Source organism: Leucoraja erinacea, chromosome 37 (assembly GCF_028641065.1).
Source record: "Leucoraja erinacea ecotype New England chromosome 37, Leri_hhj_1, whole genome shotgun sequence".
NCBI lineage: Eukaryota > Metazoa > Chordata > Chondrichthyes > Rajiformes > Rajidae > Leucoraja > Leucoraja erinaceus.
In genome coordinates this window covers 11,964,256-11,986,229 of record NC_073413.1, presented here as the reverse complement: position 1 = coordinate 11,986,229, position 21,974 = coordinate 11,964,256, and the positions used below count along the sequence as shown (strand labels likewise).

The 21,974-nt window shown below is 47.7% G+C and overlaps 2 protein-coding genes across 2 annotated transcripts in view; both read left to right on the top strand.

The window, feature by feature from the left end:
• mybpc2a (myosin binding protein Ca) overlaps nt 1-7,708 on the top strand; it is a 55,239-nt gene extending 47,531 nt beyond the window's left edge. The window contains exons 28-30 of the mRNA XM_055663421.1: nt 500-686; nt 2,563-2,603; nt 7,535-7,708. Coding sequence (XP_055519396.1) covers nt 500-686; nt 2,563-2,573 — 198 coding nt within the window. The 3' untranslated portion in view covers nt 2,574-2,603; nt 7,535-7,708. The remainder of the gene's footprint in view (nt 1-499; nt 687-2,562; nt 2,604-7,534) is intronic.
• Nucleotides 7,709-19,590: 11,882 nt separating this feature from the next.
• emc10 (ER membrane protein complex subunit 10) overlaps nt 19,591-21,974 on the top strand; it is a 35,170-nt gene continuing 32,786 nt past the window's right edge. Inside the window, exons 1-2 of the mRNA XM_055663420.1 lie at nt 19,591-19,739; nt 20,661-20,773. Of these exons, the coding sequence (XP_055519395.1) occupies nt 20,738-20,773 (36 nt within the window). The 5' untranslated portion in view covers nt 19,591-19,739; nt 20,661-20,737. The remainder of the gene's footprint in view (nt 19,740-20,660; nt 20,774-21,974) is intronic.

Sequence of the window (21,974 nt, the reverse complement as noted above, 5' to 3'; positions counted from 1 at the left end):
CTGTAGAGTTAGTCCCTGGTGAGATAGGCGTTTGCAGTCCGAATTGCCTCTGGGAAGAAACTCCTTCTCAACCTCTCCGTTCTCACCGCATGGCAACGGAGGCGTTTGCCTGACTGTAGCAGCTGGAACAGTCCGTTGCAGGGATGGAAGAGGTCTCTCATGATATTGTTGGCTCTGGAGTTGCACCTCCTGTTGTATAGTTCCTGCAGGGGGGTGAGTGAAGTTCCCATAGTGCGTTCGGCCGAACGCACTACTCTCTGCAGAGCCTTCTTGTCCTTGGCAGAGCAATTCCCAAACCAGATGGTAATGTTCCCGGACAAGATGCTTTCCACCGCCGCTGCGTAGAAGCACTGGAGGATCCTCGGAGACACTCTGAATTTCCTCAATTGCCTGAGGTGGTAAAGGTGCTGCCTTGCCTTACTCACGAGTGCTGAGGCGTGTGATGTCCATGTCCAAAGTAAAAGTAAACAGTAGGTGCAATTTGTTATCCCAAATGCAGCCGAAGATCGTCTGGATGAAGAACAAGATGGACATCGGAGAGGACCCCAAGTTCCTGATGAGACACAACGAGGGCGTTTTGACCTTGCAGATACGCAAGCCCAGCAGCTTTGACGGTGGGAATTACACTTGCAAAGCCATCAACGAGCTGGGCGAGGATGAGGTGGAATGCAGGCTGGAAGTGAGAGGTAGGCACACTCACGGTGGCCCAGCGCCAGAGACTCGCGTTCTGTCCTGACTGCCGGTGCTTTTGTACCTTGCAGATACCCCCCCCCCCCCGACCACGCAGGTCACAGGGAGAACGTACAAACTCCGTACATCCGCCCAGGCAGGATCAAACCTGGGTCTCCTGCGCTGTGAGGCAGCATCTCTACCGCTGCTCCACCATGCTGCCTCTGTTGTTAAACACACTGAGATTGCATATTATGTGATGAAGTTATAGTCAAATAGGTGAAGCTGGAAACATAGAAACATAGAAACATAGACAATATGTGCAGGAGCAGAGGCCATTCGGCCCTTCGAGCCTGCACCATTCGCCATTCAATACGATCATGGCTGATCATCCAACTCAGTATCCCGTACCTGCCTTCTCTCCATACCCCCTGATCCCCTTAGCCACAAGGGCCACATCTAACTCCCTCTTAAATATAGCCAATGAACTGTGGCCTCAACTACCCTCTGTGGCAGAGTTCCAGAGAGTCACCACTCTCTGTGTGAAAAAAGTTCTTCTCATCTCGGTTTTACTCGAGAGAGAGTGCAGAGACTTTGTACAGGGATGTTGCCAGGACTTGAGTGGCAACAGCTACAGGGAGAGGTTGTGCAGGTTGGGTCTTTATTCTTTGTAGCGCAGGAGGCTAAGGTGTGATCTTATAGCGGTGTATAAAAGTATGGGGGGTGGGGGGGAATAGATAGGGCAAATGCAGTATTTTTCCCAGCGTAGAGGAATCAAGAACCAGAGAGCTTTGGTTTCAGGTGAGAAGGGAAAGATTTAAAGGGTACTTGAGCTGTAATCTTTTCCACACAGAGGGTGGTGGATGTATGGAACGAGCTGCCAGAGGTGGTGATTGAGGCAGGTCCAAGAACAACATTTAAAAGACAGTTACACAGATACATGGATAGGATAGGTTTACATTGAAACATAGAAAATAGGTGCAGGAGGAGGCCACTCGGCCCTTCGAGCCAGCACCGCCATTCATTGCGATCATGGCTGATCGTCCCCAATCAATAACCCGTGCCTGCCTTCTCCCCATACCCCTTATAGAAACATAAAAAATAGATGGATATGAGCCAAGCACATGTAAATGGGACTAGCTCCAATGGACAACTTGTGTGAAGGTCCTTTTTCCAGGCTAATTCACACCAGAGAATGTTTAAGAAGGAAATGCATATGCTGGAAAAATCGAAGGTCGATAAAAAGACTGGATAGACTCGGCTTGTATTCGCTAGAATTTAGAAGATTGAGGGGGAATCTTATAGAAACTTACAAAATTCTTAAGGGGTTGGACAGGCTAGATGCAGGAAGATTGTTCCCGATGTTGGAGAAGACCAGAACAAGGGGTCACACAGTTTAGGGATAAGGGGGAAATCTTTTAGGACCGAGATGAGAAAAACATTTTTTTTTCCCACACAGAGAGTGGTGAATCTGTGGAATTCTCTGCCACAGAGGGTAGTTGAGGCCAGTTCATTGGCTATATTTAAGAGGGAGTTAGATGTGCCCCTTGTGGCTAAAGGGATCAGGGGGTATGGAGAGAAGGCAGGTACGGGATACTGAGTTGGATGATCAGCCATGATCATATTGAATGGCGGTGCAGGCTTGAAGGGGCCAAATGGCCTACTCCTGCACCTATTTTTTATGTTTCGAGGTATTGGCGAAACTCAGCGGGTGAAACAGTGACTATGGAGCGAAGGAATAGGTGACGTTTTGGGTCGAGACCCTTCTCCAGACTGATCGCCATAGGATACTAGCTTTGTAACGCCATCCCTTGGGACAGGAGTGAGGAAAGTCACAGCGAGTGACCAAAACATATAAAGTGACTGTATTCTCTGTTTCTCTCTCTGTTGCAGTTCCTCAGTAGATGCTTCCTGCACCATGCAGCAGCAGTATGGTAAGTGGAGACTGTCTTTTCATGTTACCCTTCCTTACACCTTTCACAGTGAGTGTATAACCATATAAACCATATAACAATTACAGCATGGAAACAGGCCATCTCGACCCTTCTAGTCCGTGCCGAACACATAATCTCCCCTAGTCCCATATACCTGCGCTCAGACCATAACCCTCCATTCCCTTCCCATCCATATAACTATCCAATTTATTTTTAAATGATAAAAACGAACCTGCCTCCACCACCTTCACTGGAAGCTCATTCCACACAGCTACCACTCTCTGAGTAAAGAAGTTCCCCCTCATGTTACCCCTAAACTTCAGTCCCTTAATTCTCATGTTATGTCCCCTTGTTTGAATCTTCCCTACTCTCAGTGGGAAAAGCTTTTCAGGGATTCAGGTATATTCAGGGATTATTCGGGTTTTTTCCTCCTCTATGTTTGCACAGTAGATCACATGTCTTTTTATTTTGTACATTTTTTTAAAATACATTTATTGTACAGTGTCCATTTTAATTTTAGCAAAGATGAAAGAGAATTCCTCCTCATAGGCTCCAAATCCACACTCAGCAAAATCAATAACCCCACTCTCACCATCGACGGCACCACTGTCTCCCCATCTCCCCAGGCCCGCAACCTTGGCGTGATCTTTGATTCCACCCTCTCCCTTGAGCCTCACATCCGCCATGTCATTAAAACCTCCTTCTTTCATCTCCGCAACATCGCCAAACTCAGACCCTCTCTCACACCGCCCGCTGCTGAAAGACTCATCCATGCCTTCATCTCCTCCCGACTGGCCTATTGCAACTCACTTCTCCTTGGCATCAGCTCCACCTACATCAACCGACTCCAACTGGTCCAGAACGCAGCCGCCCGACTCATCACCCACACCAAATCCTGGCATCACATCACTCCAGTCCTCAAACAACTTCACTGGCTTCCCATCTCCCACCGGATCACCTACAAAATCCTGATCCTCACCTACAAAGCCCTCCACCATCTGCCCCCCCCCCATATCTCACTGACCTCCTCTCCCCCTACCAACCCTCACGGTCCCTCAGATCCACATCAGCCGGTCTCCTCTCCATCCACAAGTCCAACCTCTGCAGTTTTGGGGACAGAGCCTTCTCCAGGGCAGCTCCCAGGCTCTGGAACTCCCTCCCCCAACTGATCCGCAATTCCGTGTCCCTCACCATCTTCCAGTCCCGCCTCAAGACCCATCTCTTCACCTCTGCCTATCCTTAGCCCCACGTCCCGTCCCTTTTCATCTGTGCATTAATTGCCTCATACTGTGTTTTGTATTGAATTCTGTCTTTACTTTGTGTATTAGTCATGTCTCTACTATTTATTTCATTCCCCTTACATGTTTTTCCTCTACCTGCTAAATTTTTATAAGGTGTCCTTGAGACTCTTGAAAGGCGCCCATAAATAAAATTTATTATTATTATTATTAAAGTGAATCTGTAAGAATAGAACCCCTAAACTACCGAATGAGTGCAGTCAAAGAGTAAGTAAAAACTTAAAAAAAGAAAATGACAAAAATGAAAAAAAAAAAGTGTTGATATACCTGCTTCATTCCTCACCTCACCAATCACCCAGTCCGTTAATCGGTTTAATTCCAAAGTTGTGTTGCACTATACTATCCTTATAATGAAGCAATGAAAGGAGTCCATATCTTTGAAAATTGCTCTGATTTTCCTGCTAAGACAAGTCTCATATCTTCAAGATGTACCATCTCAGACATGTTTGTGATCTACATTTTAAGAGTTGGGGGGGAGATGCATTTTTCCAAAATGTAAGTATAAGTTTTTTCGCCATGATCAGGCCGTAATTAAGGAAACGTCTCTGAAATATTGATAGTTCAAGGTAAAGATCACATGGCCTGATCTTCAGGGAGCTGATGGCCATGCACTAGAATGGCTGGAGAGAATTGGTAGAGGATTTACAAGGATGTTGCCAGGACTCGAGGTCTGAGCTAGAGGGAGCTGGGCAGACTAGGACTCTATTCCTTGGAGCGCAGGAGGGCTTTAGTTGTGGAGAGTGATTGGATAGGCAGCCTTGTCGTCCCTGGAGCCAAGCAGGCGGAGGAGTGAGCTGACAGAAGAATATAAGGTCATAAAGTGAGACTTAAGTCGGCTCATTAAGTCTACTCTACCATTCAACCATGACCACACCTGGAGTATTGTGTGCAGTTTTGGTCTCCAAATCTGAGGAAGGACATTCTTGCTATTGAGGGAGTGCAGTGTAGGTTTACAAAGTTAATTCCTGGGATGGTGGGACTGTCATATGCTGAGAGAATCAAGTCAAGTCAAGTCAAGTCTATTCGTCACATACACATACGAGATGTGCAGTGAAATGAAAGTGGCAATGCTCGCGGACTTTTGTGCAAAAAGACAAACAACAAAACAACCAAACAAACTATAAACACAATCACAACACACATATTCTTTTACATAATATGGAGCGGCTTGTACACTCTGGAATTTATAAGAATGAGAGGGGATCTTAATGAAACATATGATTATTAAGGGTTTGGACACGCTAGAGGCAGGAAACATGTTCCCGATGTTGGGGAAGTCCAGAACCAGGGGCCACACAGTTTAAGAATAAGGGGTAAGCCATTTAGAACGGAGATGAAGAAACACTTTTTCTCACAGAGAGTTGTGAGTCTGTGGAATTCTCTGCCTCAGAGGGCGGTGGAGGCCGGTTCTCTGGATATTTTCAAGAGAGAGCTAGATAGGGCTCTTAAAGATAGCGGAGTCAGGGGATATGGGGAGAAGGCAGGAACGGGGTACTGATTGTGGATGATCAGCCATGATTACATTGAATAGTGGTGACGGCTCGAAGGGCCGAATGGCCTACTCCTGCACCTGTTGTCTATTGTCATGGCTGATCTATCTCTCCCTCCTAGCCACATTCTCCTGCCTTCTCCCCATTACCACTGACACCCGTACTAATCAAATACGACTACGAGTGCCAGAGATAAGGTATGGAGTCAAAATCTTTCTCACATGGTATGGGTATCAAAAACAAGTGGGCATAGGTTTAAGGTGAGAGGTAGGAGATTTTAAGGGATTTTTTTCCCCCCATGGAAAGTGATTAATATTTGGCAATAGCTGGCGGAGGTGATAGTTTGGACTCAGATACGATGACCACGGGTAAGATACCTTTCAAAAGACACCAAACAGAGAAGGCATGGAAATATATAAAATGCTGGAGTAACTCAGCGGGACAGGCAGCATGGGTGATGGTACCCATTCCTTCTCTCCAGAGATGCTGCCTGTCCCGATGAGTAATGCCCCCGTCCCACTTAGGAAACCTGAACGGAAACCTCTGGAGACTTTGCGCCCCACCCAAGGTTTCCGTGCGGTTCCCGGAGGTTGCAGGTGGTTCCCGGAGGTTGCAGGTAGTGGAAGCAGGTAGGAAGACTGACAAAAACCTCCGGGAACCGCACGGAAACCTTGGGTGGGGCGCAAAGTCTCCAGAGGTTTCTGTTCAGGTTTCCTAAGTGGGCAGGGGCATTACTCCAGCATTTTATGTCTATATTCCTTGGCTTTTGACCCTGCTTGAGACTTTTCCTCCTGTTTTAGTGCTTTTAATGTTTTTAATTTTATTGTTTTTACCATTTCTTTTAATGTTATTATTGTTGTGTAATAATATCTTGTCCATGATTAGTCATGTACAGCACTTTGTTGCAACAGCGGTTGTTTTTAAAGTGCTCTATAAATAAATTTATTATTATTATTATAATATTATTATCTTTGGTTTAAACCAGCAACTGCAGTTCCTTCCGACACAAGGCACTTATCAGTTTATTTATTGTGTAGATATATGGTCTATGGTCTATATTCACTGAACCTCTTCCAGCATCTGCAGAACATAGAAACATAGAAACATAGAAACATAGAAATTAGGTGCAGGAGTAGGCCATTCGGCCCTTCGAGCCTACACCGCCATTCAATATGATCATGGCTGATCATCCAACTCAGTATCCCATACCTGCCTTCTCTCCATACCCTCTGATCCCCTTGGCCACAAGGGCCACATCTAACTCCCTCTTAAATATAGCCAATGAACTGGCCTCAACTACCCTCTGTGGCAGAGAGTTCCAGAGATTCACCACTCTCTGTGTGAAAAAAGTTCTTCTCATCTCGGTTTTAAAGGATTTCCCCCTTATCCTTAAGCTGTGACCCCTTGTCCTGGACTTCCCCAACATCGGGAACAATCTTCCTGCATCTAGCCTGTCCAACCCCTTAAGAATTTTGTAAGTTTTATAAGATCCCCTCTCAATCTCCTAAATTCTAGAGAGTATAAACCAAGTCTATCCAGTCTTTCTTCATAAGACAGTCCTGACATCCCAGGAATCAGTCTGGTAAACCTTCTCTGCACTCCCTCTATGGCAATAATGTCCTTCCTCAGATTTGGAGACCAAAACTGCACGCAATACTCCAGGTGTGGTCTCACCAAGACCCTGTACAACTGCAGTCGAACCTCCCTGCTCCTATACTCAAATCCTCTTGCTATGAAAGCTAACATACCATTCGCTTTCTTTACTGCCTGCTGCACCTGCATGCCTACCTTCAATGACTGGTGTACCATGACACCCAGGTCTCGCTGCATCTCCCCCTTTCCCAATCGGCCACCATTTAGATAATAATCTGCTTTCCCGTTTTTGCCACCAAAATGGATAACCTCCTGTTCTGTATTATGTTTACATATTCTGTCGTGCTGCAGCAAGCAAGAATGTAATTGTCCTATCTGGGACACATGATAATAAAACTCTCTTGGCTTTTGAGAAAGGTATGGTCCTAATGTGGGCAGGTGGGATGAAGGGCAAAATGGTAGGCATGGAGATGTTGGGCCAAAGGGCCTGTTTTCTGTGCTGAGCAAATCTGTGATCCTAAGATTATTCTCTCACCTTGTGACCCAACAGGCAGCTTCAGTGCAGTTTCTCGATGCATGGCAGCGGTGTGTTCGTGGCAGCGAAGGGTGACAAGAGTGACGCCAATTTTACCCAGAGATGGACACGGCAATTCTCCACTGTGTACCTCCTCGGTTCATCTCGCCCATATTTATTTTTAGGGAAAATAAAATGGTTACACAATGACATTGTATGGTTATTCATGTTCTGTTGAATACAGCAAAGATGGACACAAAATGTTGAAGTAACACGAAGGTAGACCAAGACCCTTCTTCAGGCTGAGAGGGAAACTCTCCCTGATTAAGTCTGCAGAAGGGTCTCAACCTGAAATGGCACCTATGCCTTTTCTTCAGATACTGCCTGACCCGCTGAGTTACTTCAGCATTTAAGAAGGAGCTGCAGATGCTGGAAAATCGAAGGTAGACAAAAGTGCTGGAGAAACTCAGCGGGTGCAGCAGCATCTATGGAGCGAAGGAAATGGGCAACGTTTCGGCCCGAAAACCCTTAACATCAGTCTGAAGCAGGGTTTCGGCCCGAAACGTTGCCCATTTCCTTCGCAGATGCTGCCTAACCCGCTGAGTTACTCCAGCATTTTATGTATATCATCATAATGAACCAGCATCTATGGAGCGAAGGAAATAGGCAACGTTTCGGGCCGAAATTCTTCTGGAAATAGGCAACGTTTCGGGCCGAAACTCTTCTGGAAATAGGCAACGTTTCTGGCCGAAACTCTTCTGGAAATAGGCAACGTTTCGGGCCGAAACTCTTCTGGAAATAGGCAACGTTTCGGGCCGAAACTCTTCTGGAAATAGGCAACGTTTTGGGCCGAAACTCTTCTGGAAATAGGCAACGTTTCGGGCCGAAACTCTTCTGGAAATAGGCAACGTTTCGGGCCGAAACCCTTTCGGGTTTCGACCCAAAACGTTGCCTATTTCCTTCGCTCCATAGATGCTGCTGCACCCACTGAGTTTCTCCAGCACTTTTGTCTACCTTCGATTTTCCAGCATCTGCAGTTCCTTCTTAAATGCTGAAGTAACTCAGCGGGTCAGGCAGTATCTGATGAAAAGGCATGTTGAGGTTTCAGGTTGAGACCCTTCTGCAGACTTAATCAGGGAGAGTTTCCCTCTCAGCCTGAAGAAGGGTCTCGACCCGAAATGTCACCTATGCCATTTCTCTCGAGATTTGAAGACGGGTCTCAACCTGAAAAGTCACCTATCCATGTTTAGCATCTGTGTCGGTTGCAAGAGAGAACCTTTGGTAACACCACACTGTAAACACAAAAGAAGGTTCGATTTCTATGAACATTTTAAAGGATTTATCACACCCTCTTCTATTACTGTAGATGTGGGGGCAGCTGACCTTATGAAACCACTCAGAAATATCTTGAAAGGCTTGTTCCTTCCTTCCATCTATCAAAGTCGAAGAACTTTCTATTGGCAGACAATGCATAGCTCACAGGTTGGCTTTATTTATTTTAGTTTAGTTTATTGACACATGTACCAAGGCTTTTGTTGCTTGCTATTCAATCAGTGGAAAGATCATACATGATTACAGTGGGGAAAGGTAATGTCTTCCGTCACCTGTGGTACCTCCATCAGTGCGGTACCTCGATCGAGTGTAATCGTGTATTGTCATTCTGCTGACTGGTTATCACGCAACAAAAGTTTTTCACTGTAGCTCGGTACACATGACAATAAACTAAACTGAAATTGACTGAACTGACCTCCATCAGTGTGGTACCTCCATCACCTGTGTACCTCCATCACCTGTGGTTCCTCCATCACCTGTGTTAACCTCCATCACCTGTGTTAACCTCCATCACCTGTGTACCTCCATCACCTGTGGTACCTCCATCACCTGTGGTACCTCACCTGCGTACCTCCATCACTGCGTGGTTCCTCCATCACCTGTACCTCCATCACCTGCGTCCACCTGCACCTCATCACCTGTGGTTCCTCCATCACCTGCGTACCCTCCCATCACCTGCGTGTTCCATCACCTCAGTACCCCCATCACCTGTGTACCTCCATCCATCACCTGCGGTGTACCCATCCCCCCATCACCTACCCCCATCACCTGCAGTACCCCCATCACCATCACCGTACCCCCATCACCTGTGTACCCCCCATCACCTGCGTACCCCCCATCACCTGCGTACCCCCCATCACCTGCGTTACACCTCCATCACCTGTGTACCTCCATCACCTGCGGTACCTCCATCACCTGTGTACCTCCATCACCTGTGTACCTCCATCACCTGTGTACCTCCATCACCTGCATCACCTGCGTACCTCCATCACCTGTGTACCTCCATCACCTGCAGTACCTCCATCACCTGCGTTACCTCCATCACCTGTGTACCTCCATCACCTGTGCAGTACCTCCATCACCTGTGTACCTCCATCACCTGTGTACCTCCATCACCTGTGTACCTTCATCACCTGTGTTACCTCCATCACCTGCAGTACAGCAATTAAAGCATGGGATAATCTTTGCACATGTCCCCCGCACAATTAAAGCATGGGATAGTCTTCACCCTACCATAGTTACCCAACCAGATGCAACTAAATTTAAGGCAGCTCTTTCTTCCCAAGAACCCTTTCTGGCTTAAGTCCTCCCTCCACCACCTCCAGTTTAAATTCCATTTGTAATATTTTGGAGGGCCAAGACCAATAAACTCTCTTGAATCTTGAACCTGAGACCAAAGATCTTATAGCGGAGCTGAGGCGGCATCGTCGGCCTGGATCGCCTCAGCGCAGAGGGAGAACAAGGAAGAGACAGAGACTAAGACTTTTGCCTCCATCACAGTGAGGAGGTGCTTGGTGAACTCACTGTGGTGTATGTTAATTTGTGTTTATTGTATGTTTTGTTATTTATTATTATTGTGTGTGACTGCAGGCAGGGAGAGGGAGATGGGGAGGGGGGGAGGAGAGGGGGGGAGGGGTAGAGAGGTGTGGGGGAGGGAGGGAGAGAGGGAGATGGGGTAGGGGAGGGAGGGGAAGAGTGTGGAGGGAGGGGTGGGGGGAGAGAGGGGAGAGGGGGAGGAGAAGTGGAGAGAGTGGGGAGGGAGGGTGGAGAGGAGAGTGGGGAAGAGGGGAAGGGGGGAAGGGGAGGGGGGAGGGGAGGGGGGGAGAGGTGGGGGGTAGGGTGTGAGGAGATGGGGTGGGGGGAGGGGAGAGGAGAGGTGTGGGGTGGGGGGGAGAGGGAGGTGGAAGAGTGGGAGAGGGACAGGGGGTAGGGGAGTGGTGTGGAAGGAGGGGGACAGAGAGGGGGGGGGGAGGGTGTGTGGGGAGGGGGGAAGTGAGGGGGAGATGTGTGGGGGGGGGTGAGGAGAGGGGTGGGGGAGGGGAGGAGAGAGACGGAGGGGTGGGGGAACCACCTCCAGGTAGGGTTGGGTGAAATTCCATTTGGGGAAGGTTGGTGGGGCGGAGAGGGAAAGGGGGGAGAGAGAGAGGCCTGGGAGCCAGTCCTCCAGAGGTCCCAGGGTAAGTGGGAGAGAAGTGGAAATCTAGTGCATTGAGGGGTAGGGGGGAGTGGTGCAAGAGGGACCCGGGGTAGACCTCCCCAGTATCCCAGCATGCCCCAGCCCGTGTCCCACAGTGCATTGTGTTGTAGTTCCCTATTCCCCGCTGTAGTTCTCCAGCATCCCAGCATGCCGCTGGCCGTTGGTCCTCCAGTATCCCAGCATGCCTCAGCCCGTGTCCCACAGTGCATTGTGTTGTAGTTCCCGTGTCCCCGCTGTAGTTCTCCAGCCGTTGCCGCCGCCATGGAGCCGGCCGTTGGTCCTCCAGTATCCCAGCATGCCCCAGCCAGTGTCCCACAGTGCATTGTGTTGTAGTTCGCCGTGTCCCCGCTGTAACACCCGGCAGCATGAGTGAGCATGCCGCTGGGCGTTGGGTCCTCCAGCATCCCAGCATGCCGACAAGGCCGTGTGTCCCACAGTGGACATTGTGTGTGTAGTTCCCGTGTCCCCGCTGTAGTTCTCCAGCATCCCAGCATGCCGCTGGCCGTTGGTCCTCCAGTATCCCAGCATGCCTCATCCCGTGTCCCACAGTGCATTGTGTTGTAGTTCCCGTGTCCCCGCTGTAGTTCTACAGCCGTTGCCGCCGCCATGGAGCCGCGCCGCGGGGTGATGGCCAGCGGCCTCCTCCTCCTCCTCAGCGTCTTTGTGTTCTTGGGCCTGTGCAACACCCCCGTGGGTGAGTGAGTGAGAGCAGTGTGGGGCTGTGGTTTCACGTCCTCTAGGGGTGTAAACGGACAAGGCCGGAGACGGCCCAGTGGACAGCGGCGCCGTCCTGCCGGGGGCCCGGACCCTCCCTGCTCCCCACCCTGGTCTCCTGCCTCAAAACCCCCCCCCTGCCTCTTGTACTGTCCCCCCCGTCTCCAGTCATGTACCCTGAGCCGGCCTTGCTCCCGGCCATCCCCTCCCCCCCATCCCCGTCCCCCCCCCCCCATGTTTCCCCCCCATCCCTGCCCCCATCCCCCCCCCCCCCCCGCTCCCCCCCATCCCCGTTCCCATCCCTGCTCCCCCCAGATTCAGATTCCCATTCCCCCCTTCCCCCCCATCCCAGTGTCCCCCCCAGAGACCAAATAAATGCATTTAGCCCATCCCCGTCCCCCCCATCCCGTCATAGCAAACATTCCCCCCCCCCCCATCCCCGGGGGGGGGGGTGCCCCCCATCCCCCCACCGATCCCCGTCCCCCCATCCCCGTCCCCCCCATCCCCGGGTGTGCCATCCCCCCCCCCCCATCCCCCAGTCCCCCGATCCCCGCCCCCCCCCCCCCTGATCCCCCCATCCCCCCCCCATCCCTGTCCCCCCCCCATCCCCCCCCCCCCCACCCTGCCCCCCATCCCTCCCCCCCCCCCCCATCCCCTTTCCCCCCCCATCCCCGCCCCCCCATCCCTGTCCCCCCCCATCCCCTGCCCCCCCATCCCTGTCCCCCCCCATCCCGTCCCCCCCCATCCCTGTCCCCCCCATCCCCGTCCCCCCCCTCCCCCCCCCCCCCCATCCCTCTCCCCCCCCCCCCCCCCCCCCCCATCCCCGTCCCCCCCCCATCCCCTGTCCCCCCCCCCCATCCCCCCCCCCCCTGCCCCCCATCCCTGTTCCCCCCCCCCCCATCCCTGTCCCCCATCCATCCTGTCCCCCATCCCATCCCTGCCCCCCATCCCTGTTCCCCATCACTGTCCTCAGCCCCCCTGCCTCTACCACCTGCAATCCGGCACAGGCACCTATATTGTCCCCCATTCACTGTCCCCCTGCTTTCTGCCCCAACCCCCCTGCATCCACTTGCCCCTCAGCCTGCTGCACTCTGGTCTCTGTCCCCTGCCCCTAACTGAAGCCCCCTGGACTCCAGTTTTGCAACCATGACCCCTGAGTCCTCCCCTCTTGGCTCCGGCCCCCATAATATTCCCTGTATCCCTGGCCCCGGCTCCTTCATTATCTGCTGCCCTAGCTAGCCCCAAACCCTGCTCCGTGCAGAGGCCTGGCAACGGTGAAACATCTGTCGCCAGGACGGTGAAGGATTCCTCCTTGGCCTGCCCCTGGATCTGACGGGGTCTGATCCTGTTCAATAAATATCTCTGTTGCTGCTCATGCTCTCAGCTTCCTGAACAACCTGTCAAGTAGAGTTGACTTTACAGGCTGTGCAAGCCACAAGGGACCTGAGAGCTTGGGCAAGTCCTTGTCTTTATCCCACTGCTTTCTACCAAGTCCCTGTGCACTATCAATGAGTAGGAAGACGGCACAACCCAGCTGTGACCAAAGGACATTTGTTACGCGAAGTAGCTCTTACTGATGTGCTTTGTCTGTGTGAAAATTATAAAAACAAACGCTTGCAGAAGGTTTAGTACGGTGTTAGCTTTTACAATAAGTTGAAACTAAATTGTTGAAGTAACCCTTCAATTATTCACAAAACTGAAATCTTCCCTGCTATCCCTGTGCGAAAGTTAGTAACCTCGACACTTCAGATTATTTTTAATATCGATCTTTGGATTCTTCATTTAGGATCTTGGTCATTTTGAGCGTATGATATATATATCAGCAGTAGGCAGGACTGATAGAAGAGGATTTGACTATTTGTTGAAGTCTATGCTTAATTGCTTTAAATACTACACTGGAAAAGACAGGAATTTTGAAACATTACCATATTAATATGCATAATTTGTATACGTCATAACATTGCTCTTAGTTAAAAATAACCTAACATGAGGTGTGGATGTTTACCTCTGATAAGATATTAGGTTCAAGTTATGGCTATTTAATTAAGTCGAAAATGTCAAGCCTTTGATTGATGCATTCAATTGAGAACTTCCTCATCTTGGGCCAAGGTTCAAATCCATTCATCCTTGGAGGTATCATCACGTCACTAGAGGAGATTAAAAACATTGTGTTAATACTCTTGGGGCATAAGTGTTGGATGAGGTTGAATTGATGTAAAGGCAGTATGGTGACAGCAGTGAAATGAAATAAATTCCAATGTATGTAAGTTAACTTGGATTATACAAATGTTCAGTATGATACAACTGTCCCTGCATTCTCACACCTAATGTTTGAGAACACTCTTTAATTTTAGAGAAGAAATGTGAATAACCATGTAGTTACACAGGCCCTTTGACACATTATTTCAATGCTAACCGTCAGAAGTTCAACCTGAAGCATCACCTCCAGAGATGAAGCATGTCCTCCACAGATGCTGCCTGAGAGCGAGGCCCAGCGTAAATTACATGTCGCTGCACCTTATGGCACATGTGACAAATACATTTCAACTTTGAACTTTGCTGGGTTACACCAGCACTTTGTTTTTTTTCTATCTGCCTTTATCAAGTACCCATCTACATTGATTCCATTTAACAGCTCCTGTTTCACAGCTTGGTTTACCTTGGTGATTCAAGTGCTCATCAATAAACCTTTAAAATATTATGCGATACAGTATGTGCCGATAAATAGATAGACAGACAGATATATATTTATTAATTATAAAGAATAAGTACCTCCTCCAACCTCATCTACTGTATCTACGGTTCCAGGTGTATATCAGCGAGACCAAGCGCAGGCTCGGCGATCGTTTCGCTGAACACCTCTGCTCAGTCCGCCTTAACCAACCTGATCTCCCAGTTGCTCAACACTTTAACTCCCCCTCCCATCCCCAATCTGACCTTTCTGTCCTGGGCCTCCTCCATTGTCAGAGTGAAGCCCATTGCAAATTGGAGGAACAGCACCTCATATTTTGCTTAGGTAGCTTACACCCCAGCACTTGTGCCTAAGTAATAGTATACGGGTGAGGTATCAGAAGTTAATTAATACCTAGGGTTATGTAGTGCAACGTTCCTGCAAAAGTGGAGAGATAGTCATAGTTACACGGCATGGAAACAGGCCCTTCGGCCCAACTTGTGTCTGTTGTCCAGTTGCCTATCTGAGCTCATCTTATTTGCATGTATTTGGGTTATAACCTAAGTCTTTTCTGTTTGTGTTCAAGATGTATGTTGATTTGATCTGAAAGTTTCGAAGATGCCCAAATGAGATATTTTACGTACTAAATCTGTTTCTGGATTCTGAAAGTGTTTTATGGTTTGATGTAAGATGTCCATTTTCTTAATAGATACTTGATAAAAATTTGTTAATATCTCTGCCAGCACCATTTTCATCCACAAGAACATTTCACTGTACAATTATTAGAAAATGAACCAGACCAGTTTATTAATTAGCAAGGGCTGGAATAATTATATTGCCTCGGGACAGCACAGCTTGAATTATTCATTCAGTGAAAGTTCATTTGGATGTTGAAGTTAGGAAGTTAGTGTCTGGGAATATTTTGGTGTGTGATATAGACAGCATCGTGCTGTGTCAGGCCGACACATAGTTCATCGATCCAGTACTGCCATGATGCTGAGCATGTGTCTTTATGTGTGATGTGTCTTTATGAATGGAGGATGGAGGATGAAGGGTAAAGTGATCGGCTGTGATCGGTCCACGAGAGGTTGGAAGCGCCCAAAGGTTCTGTGATGGGCTCGGAAAGCAGGACACGGCGACCTCGGCAAACGAAGGCAGAGGAGCGGCTGCTGGAGGCGACGGACGGCACGTTTGCGGTGGTCACGGGCGGTGGTGCTGGCAGAGGTGATGGAGGTACACAGGTGATGGAGGTACTGCAGGTGATGGAGGTACACAGGTGATGGAGGTACACAGGTGATGGAGGTACTGCAGGTGATGGAGGTACACAGGTGATGGAGGTACACAGGTGATGGAGGTACACAGGTGATGGAGGTACACAGGTGATGGAGGTACACAGGTGATGGAGGTACACAGGTGATGGAGGTACCAGGTGATGGAGGTACACAGGTGATGGAGGTACACAGGTGGTGCTGGCGGCGGTGGCCGCGGGAGGCCCTACAGCAGCTGCGCGAGCGAGCGGAACGAACGCAGCCTGCGGCAATGGAAGGAGCCGACAGCATCGCGCTGGGCAGGCCCGCCCGTACTTCACTCATCCAGTGCCGTCACCACACTGGGACTTGAAATGAGAAAATAAGATCAAGATCAAGAGAGTTTATTGTCATGTGTCCCTGATAGGACAATGAAATTCTTGCTTTGCTTCAGCACAACAGAACATAGTAGGCATTGACTACAAAACAGATCAGTGTGTCCATATACCATTATATACGTAAATACACACATGAATAAATAAACTGATAAAGTGCAGATAACAGATAATGGACTATTAATGTTCAGAGTTTTGTCCGAGCCAGGTTTAAAGCCTGATGGCTGTGGGGAAGTAGCTATTCCTGAACCTGGTCGTTGCAGTCTTCAGGCTTATGTACCTTCTACCTGGAGGTAGCAGGGAGATGAGTGTGTGGCCAGGATGGTGTGGGTCCTTGATGAAATAGGAAATCGCAGATCTCCCTGGGCCAAGATCGGACGTTTCAGAATGCAAGATGGAGTTGGATTATGGCAACTCTCTGTGTGCTGTTCCAGAAGAGGGCCTGTATGTATGATTTGACTGGGTAGCATACAGAACAAGCATCTGTACAACAAAATTATAGGGTGTCGAGAAACACTACCAAATCTGTTCTGACAGCCAGTTTAACCTCAGCCTCACAAGATGATAAGAAAACAAAACCACCATTCACAAGGACTAAATACTAGAAGAGTTTACACACGTAGATAGACACAAAAAGCCGGAGTAACCCAGTGGGACAGCCAGCATCTCTGGAGAAGAAGGAATGGGTGACATATCGGGTAGAGACCCTTCTGCATTGTATTGTACATTTTTGTATTTTCCTCGGCCAGCTACTTTGGAAACGGGTGAAATGAAAATCTGTGTCAAATTGTGCATTTCTTGTAGAGCCTTCACATAAAATGTTGCAATGGTTTAAGAAGTAGCTCACCAGGGCAATTAGGGATGAACAATAAATGTCAGGCCAGCCAGGGAACCGCATGTTCAGATCAAAGAATAAATAAAACAGCTGTAGCAGGCTGCGACGGCCCAAATTAATGCACAACCGTTAAATGGAATCATTTGTGTTGGATTTAAATGTAGATTCAAAACATAAGAGTATGTAAATCCTCCTGTGTAGGAAGAAACTGCAGAAGATGGGTCTCAACCCAATAAGTCACCCATTCCTTCTCTCCAGATATGCCGACTGTCCGGCTGGGTTACTCCAGCTTTTTGTGCCTGTCTTTGTGTGTAAACTCTTGTAGTATCTGGTCCTTGAGAATGTTGTTGTTTTTTCTATATCATTCAATACCCTAATCTAGGCATGGTGATCTCTGAGGTAGAATCCGTAATTGAAGTTGTCTGAAATGATTTTGTCCCAGATTACAAAAAGAGCTTAAGAATAAGACATACATAAAATTAAGTGTCACATTTGCTTCCTGGAAAACGGCAAATTTCTGCCTTAGTTGTAGCGCAATGTACACTTTGTGCAGTCACCCTATGATTTACAGCACAGTATTATCCAATAAATCTACACTAACGACAGATATAATCTCTCGGAGAGAGTACTGTTCTGTACTGCTGCGATTTGAGTGTACCTGGAAACGGACAGAAATGTTTCAACTTTGATTCATTCCAAAAATATTTCTCTCGAAGGAAAGGCAGCTTTGAATATAAAGTGTGAACCCACTTGATACATTTGTGAATATGATCAGCTGCTCTAAGATGACTTTTAATTTGAGAGATAATTATTCCCACTGAGTTATCACTGTGCTGGTACACAGCATCTTTAGCATGTTGGTAAACCACTGTAGTGATAATTGCTCTTGATGCTTTTTAATGTTGCTGCTGATATGCCGACTGTATAATGTTTTAATTCATCACTATCAGTTACTCTCATCAGAGATTTCTGGTTGACTAGCAGTTCAAATGCATTTGGAGAAAAATAAATGACTCGACCACTGCATTCATGCATAAAATTGTTTCCAATCAAAGGACCAGAGGGCACAGCCTAAGAATAAAAGGATGCATCTTTAGAATGGAGATGAGGGGGAATTTCTTTAGCCAGAGGGTGGTGAATCTGTGGCATTCATTGCCACAGACGGCTGTGGAGGCCAAGTCAATAAGTATCATTAAAGTGGAGTTTGATAGATTCTTAACTAGTAGGGGTGTTAAAAATAAGGCAGGAGAATGGGTTGAGTGAAAAACAGATCAGCCATGCTCACATGACGGAGCAGACAATGGTACGAATGGTCTAACTCTACTCTGTCTTATGGTCTAAAACCCTGCGTCACCGATAATGCTATTAATTGCAACGCTTCCAGCTAGACACCCATCTTTAAAATCCTTTTATTCAGCAGAGGAGCTATCTCAGTGCTAGCTATGTGTAGGAAAGAACTGCAGATGCTGGTTTAAGTCGAAGTAGACACAAAATGTTGGAGTAACTCAGCGGGACAGGCAGCACCCCATTCCTTCTCTCCAGAGATGCTGCCTGTTCCGCTGAGTTACTCCAGCATTTTGTGTCTAACCTTCAGTGTATATTGTCCCTAGTGTGTGTGTGTGTGTGTAGGATAGTGTTAATGTGCGGGGATCGCTGGTCGGCGTGGACACGGTGTCCTGATGGGCCTATTTCCGCGTTGTATCTCTAAACTAAACTAGATGATGTGCGGGTAGACGTGACTCATTTATCTTGGCGTTACGTTCAGCTCTGTCACTGGGGGCCAATAGGCCTGATCCTGTACTGTACCTTCCTATATATGTTAGTTTATAATGAACTTAAATGATGCAGGTGGCATTGTTTGAGAGGAAACTGGAGAGTTTTCCTTGTTGTCATAGCTCATATTTATCCTTCAACTGATAGCACAAAAAAAAACCTATCTAACTCAATCCTTGCCTTTGAAAGGCAAGGGCATAATATGGGTAAATGGCATGAGCGTAGAATGATGCCAGTCTTATGGACAAGGGGGGCTAAATAGGTTCCTTTCTGTGTTGTACAATTCTATAAACTCGCAGCTGCTGCCTCGGCGCCAGAGACCCGGGTTCGATCCTGACTATCGGTGCTGCCTGTACGGAGTTTGCACATTCGCCCTGTGACCTGCGTGGGTTTTCTCCGATTTCCCCGTTTCCTCCCACATGCCAAAGATGTACAGGTTTGTAGGTGAATTGCCCTGTGTAAATTGTCCCTAGTGTGTAGGAGAGCGAGGGAAATTTTAATTGAAGTGTGAGTAGCTTGGGCAGGCTGTCTATGAAGAATCTATTTGCTTTACAGTGATCAATAACATGCTATTATGGGTTTTACTTAATTACAAAGGATACGGGGGAGTGAAGAAAAAATCTTCTTGCTCAGTATGTCTTAAGTGTATGGAAAGGGTTGCTTGAAAGGGTAGTTGAGGCTGAAATCGTCATTGTTTTAAGATACTGGTCCACAATTGATTTTCCGGCATCCTTAGTTCTAGAGTCTTTGTGGATTTGTGGATTTTCCATTTTGCTGGACCACCAAGAGGCCACAACCTTGGAGAGGAGTCCAATGGTACGGGAATGGTCTGTCTAGGCCAAAAGATCTAAATGCAGGGTGTCTGGCACTGGGAGGCAGTAGTTCCAGTTGAACACTGTTCTACAGCCCGATAGGAACACGCACACACACTCCCGCACACGCGCAGTCTCGCACACTCGCACGCACGCACGCTCGCACACACACACTCATTTGTTTTCCTTCTCTTCCAGCCTGGAGACGTTCTAGATCCTGAGGTTGCTGGCGTGTCTGTAGTCCTTGAACACTCGTTTGAATTTGGTAAGTTTATAGAGGAGATGAGAATGATGAATATTGAGTCAAGATCGTCAGTGGTTTTCACATGGACACCCTTATCTCAGTGGAAATGTCTGCATCAAACATCTCCTGTGATTAAAGGTACATTAAGCAGGGAGCATAGAATAAAGTTATGAGTAAAAGAACCAACATGAGGCAAAAAATATATCAACAGTTGGTTAGGATTGGACAGGAACGTCTGATAGGATTCCGATAGTGATGTGATTCACAAATTACCATGAAGAGAATTAGCATAAATATGTGAATGTTTAACGAAACTTGCCGAAATAGGTGCGGCACGGTGGCGCAGCGGGTAGAGCTGCTGCCTCACAGCGCGAGAGACCCGGGTTCGATCCTGACTACGGGTGTTGTCTGTACGGAGTTTGCACGTTCTCCCCGTGACCGTGTGGGATTTCTCCGGGTGCTCCGGTTTCCTCCCACACTCCAAAGGCCTACAGGTTTGTAGGTTAATTTGCTTCGGTAAAAATTTAAATTGCCTCTGTAAAGTGTGTAGTGTAGTGCTAGTGTACGGGGTGATCGCTGGTCGGTACAGACTCGGTGTGCTGAAGGGACTGTTTCCGCGCTGTATCTCTAAAGTCTAAAGTAAGTAAGGAGAAAGAGCTGGCTGTGGTACTATCAATTGCTTTTTGAAAGAGTTAGTATGCACTTGATGTACCATGTGGCCTCCTGTTACAGAGCAGTGAATGCATCCGTGGTGTGCTATGAGGGGACTGACCTGGGCTGTGGGAGCAGTTGTTTGCAGTAATTAAACTTTCAGCCTACATCGTTGCTCCTCATTGATATTCGGTCTCCAAGAGCAATATTCTGAAGTTATGCTTCACGAAATTCAGATACCTTTACTTTACAGCCCATCAGAGAGCAATAAAGATTGTTTTATCATTGTAGATGACAGCGTGCGTTACAAGAAGAGAGGTACGTTGCTGTGGAGACCAGGCCGTGAAAACTCTCTCACATTATCTCAGATGCAGCTGACAGAGGATGAGAGGGTCAAACTCAGAGTAAGTGATTATACATTCTTGTACTTCCTGAAGCGACTGCTGGGGAAGTGTCTGCAAACTAGCAAGTGCCATTTTTATTCCGTGGAAGCAAGGAACTGCAGATGTTCCATTACAAAAAAAAGAGATCATTTATTGTGTTCAAGAAGGAACTGCAGATGCTGGAAAATTGAAGGTACACAAAAAAGCTGGAGAAACTCAGCGGGTGCAGCAGCATCTATGGAGCGAAGGAAATAGGCAACGTTTCGGGCCGAAACCCTTCCGGGTTTCGGCCCGAAACGTTGCCTATTTCCAGAAGAGTTTCGGGCCGAAACGTTGCCTATTTCCAGAAGAGTTTCGGGCCGAAACGTTGCCTATTTCCTTTGCTCCATAGATGCTGCTGCACCCGCTGAGTTTCTCCAGCTTTTTTGTGTACCCAAGAGATAATTTATGTTGCTTAGGCCTTACTTATGCCCTACCTACACCAAAATACCATCCTGGAAACTTTCCAATCAGGTTTCAGGGCCCACCACTTTGTGTTTTGCTCAAGATTCCAGCATCTACAGTTCATTGTGGCCAGCAGCCAAAATATTATTGAGCTCCTTATGTTGATAATTATTTCCTGCTCTATTAAAATACAGTAAAGACCAGTAAAGATACATAATTTTGCTCTCCACATTTATTTAACAGATGTTTAAGAATGATTTTATAGATGTTTTATGCAGAAAGTTGTTTGAAACGTGATGTATGTTTTAAAAACGTTCTTGTATTGATAAATTTGCTACATCTGTCAAGTCTAGTGAGGTTTCTAACATTTTAGTGAGGTTTATTTGATGTGATTGATGGATTTTGTGTGCATTTACAAAGTTATGTTCTTTTCAGTACTTATCAATCATCGGCATTCCAAGTTCAGGCTCAGAAAGTAACAGTATTTTGTGTGTTTGCGTTTGGTACCAGTGTAACCATATAATAACCATATAACAATTACAGCATGGAAACAGGCCATCTCGACCCTTCTAGTCCGTGCCGAACACATAATCTCCCCTAGTCCCATACACCTGCGCTCAGACCATAACCCTCCATTCCCTTCCCATCCATATAACTATCCAATTTATTTTTAAATTATAAAAACGAACCTGCCTCCACCACCTTCACTGGAAGCTCATTCCACACAGCTACCACTCTCAGAGTAAAGAAGTTCCCCCTCATGTTACCCCTAAACTTC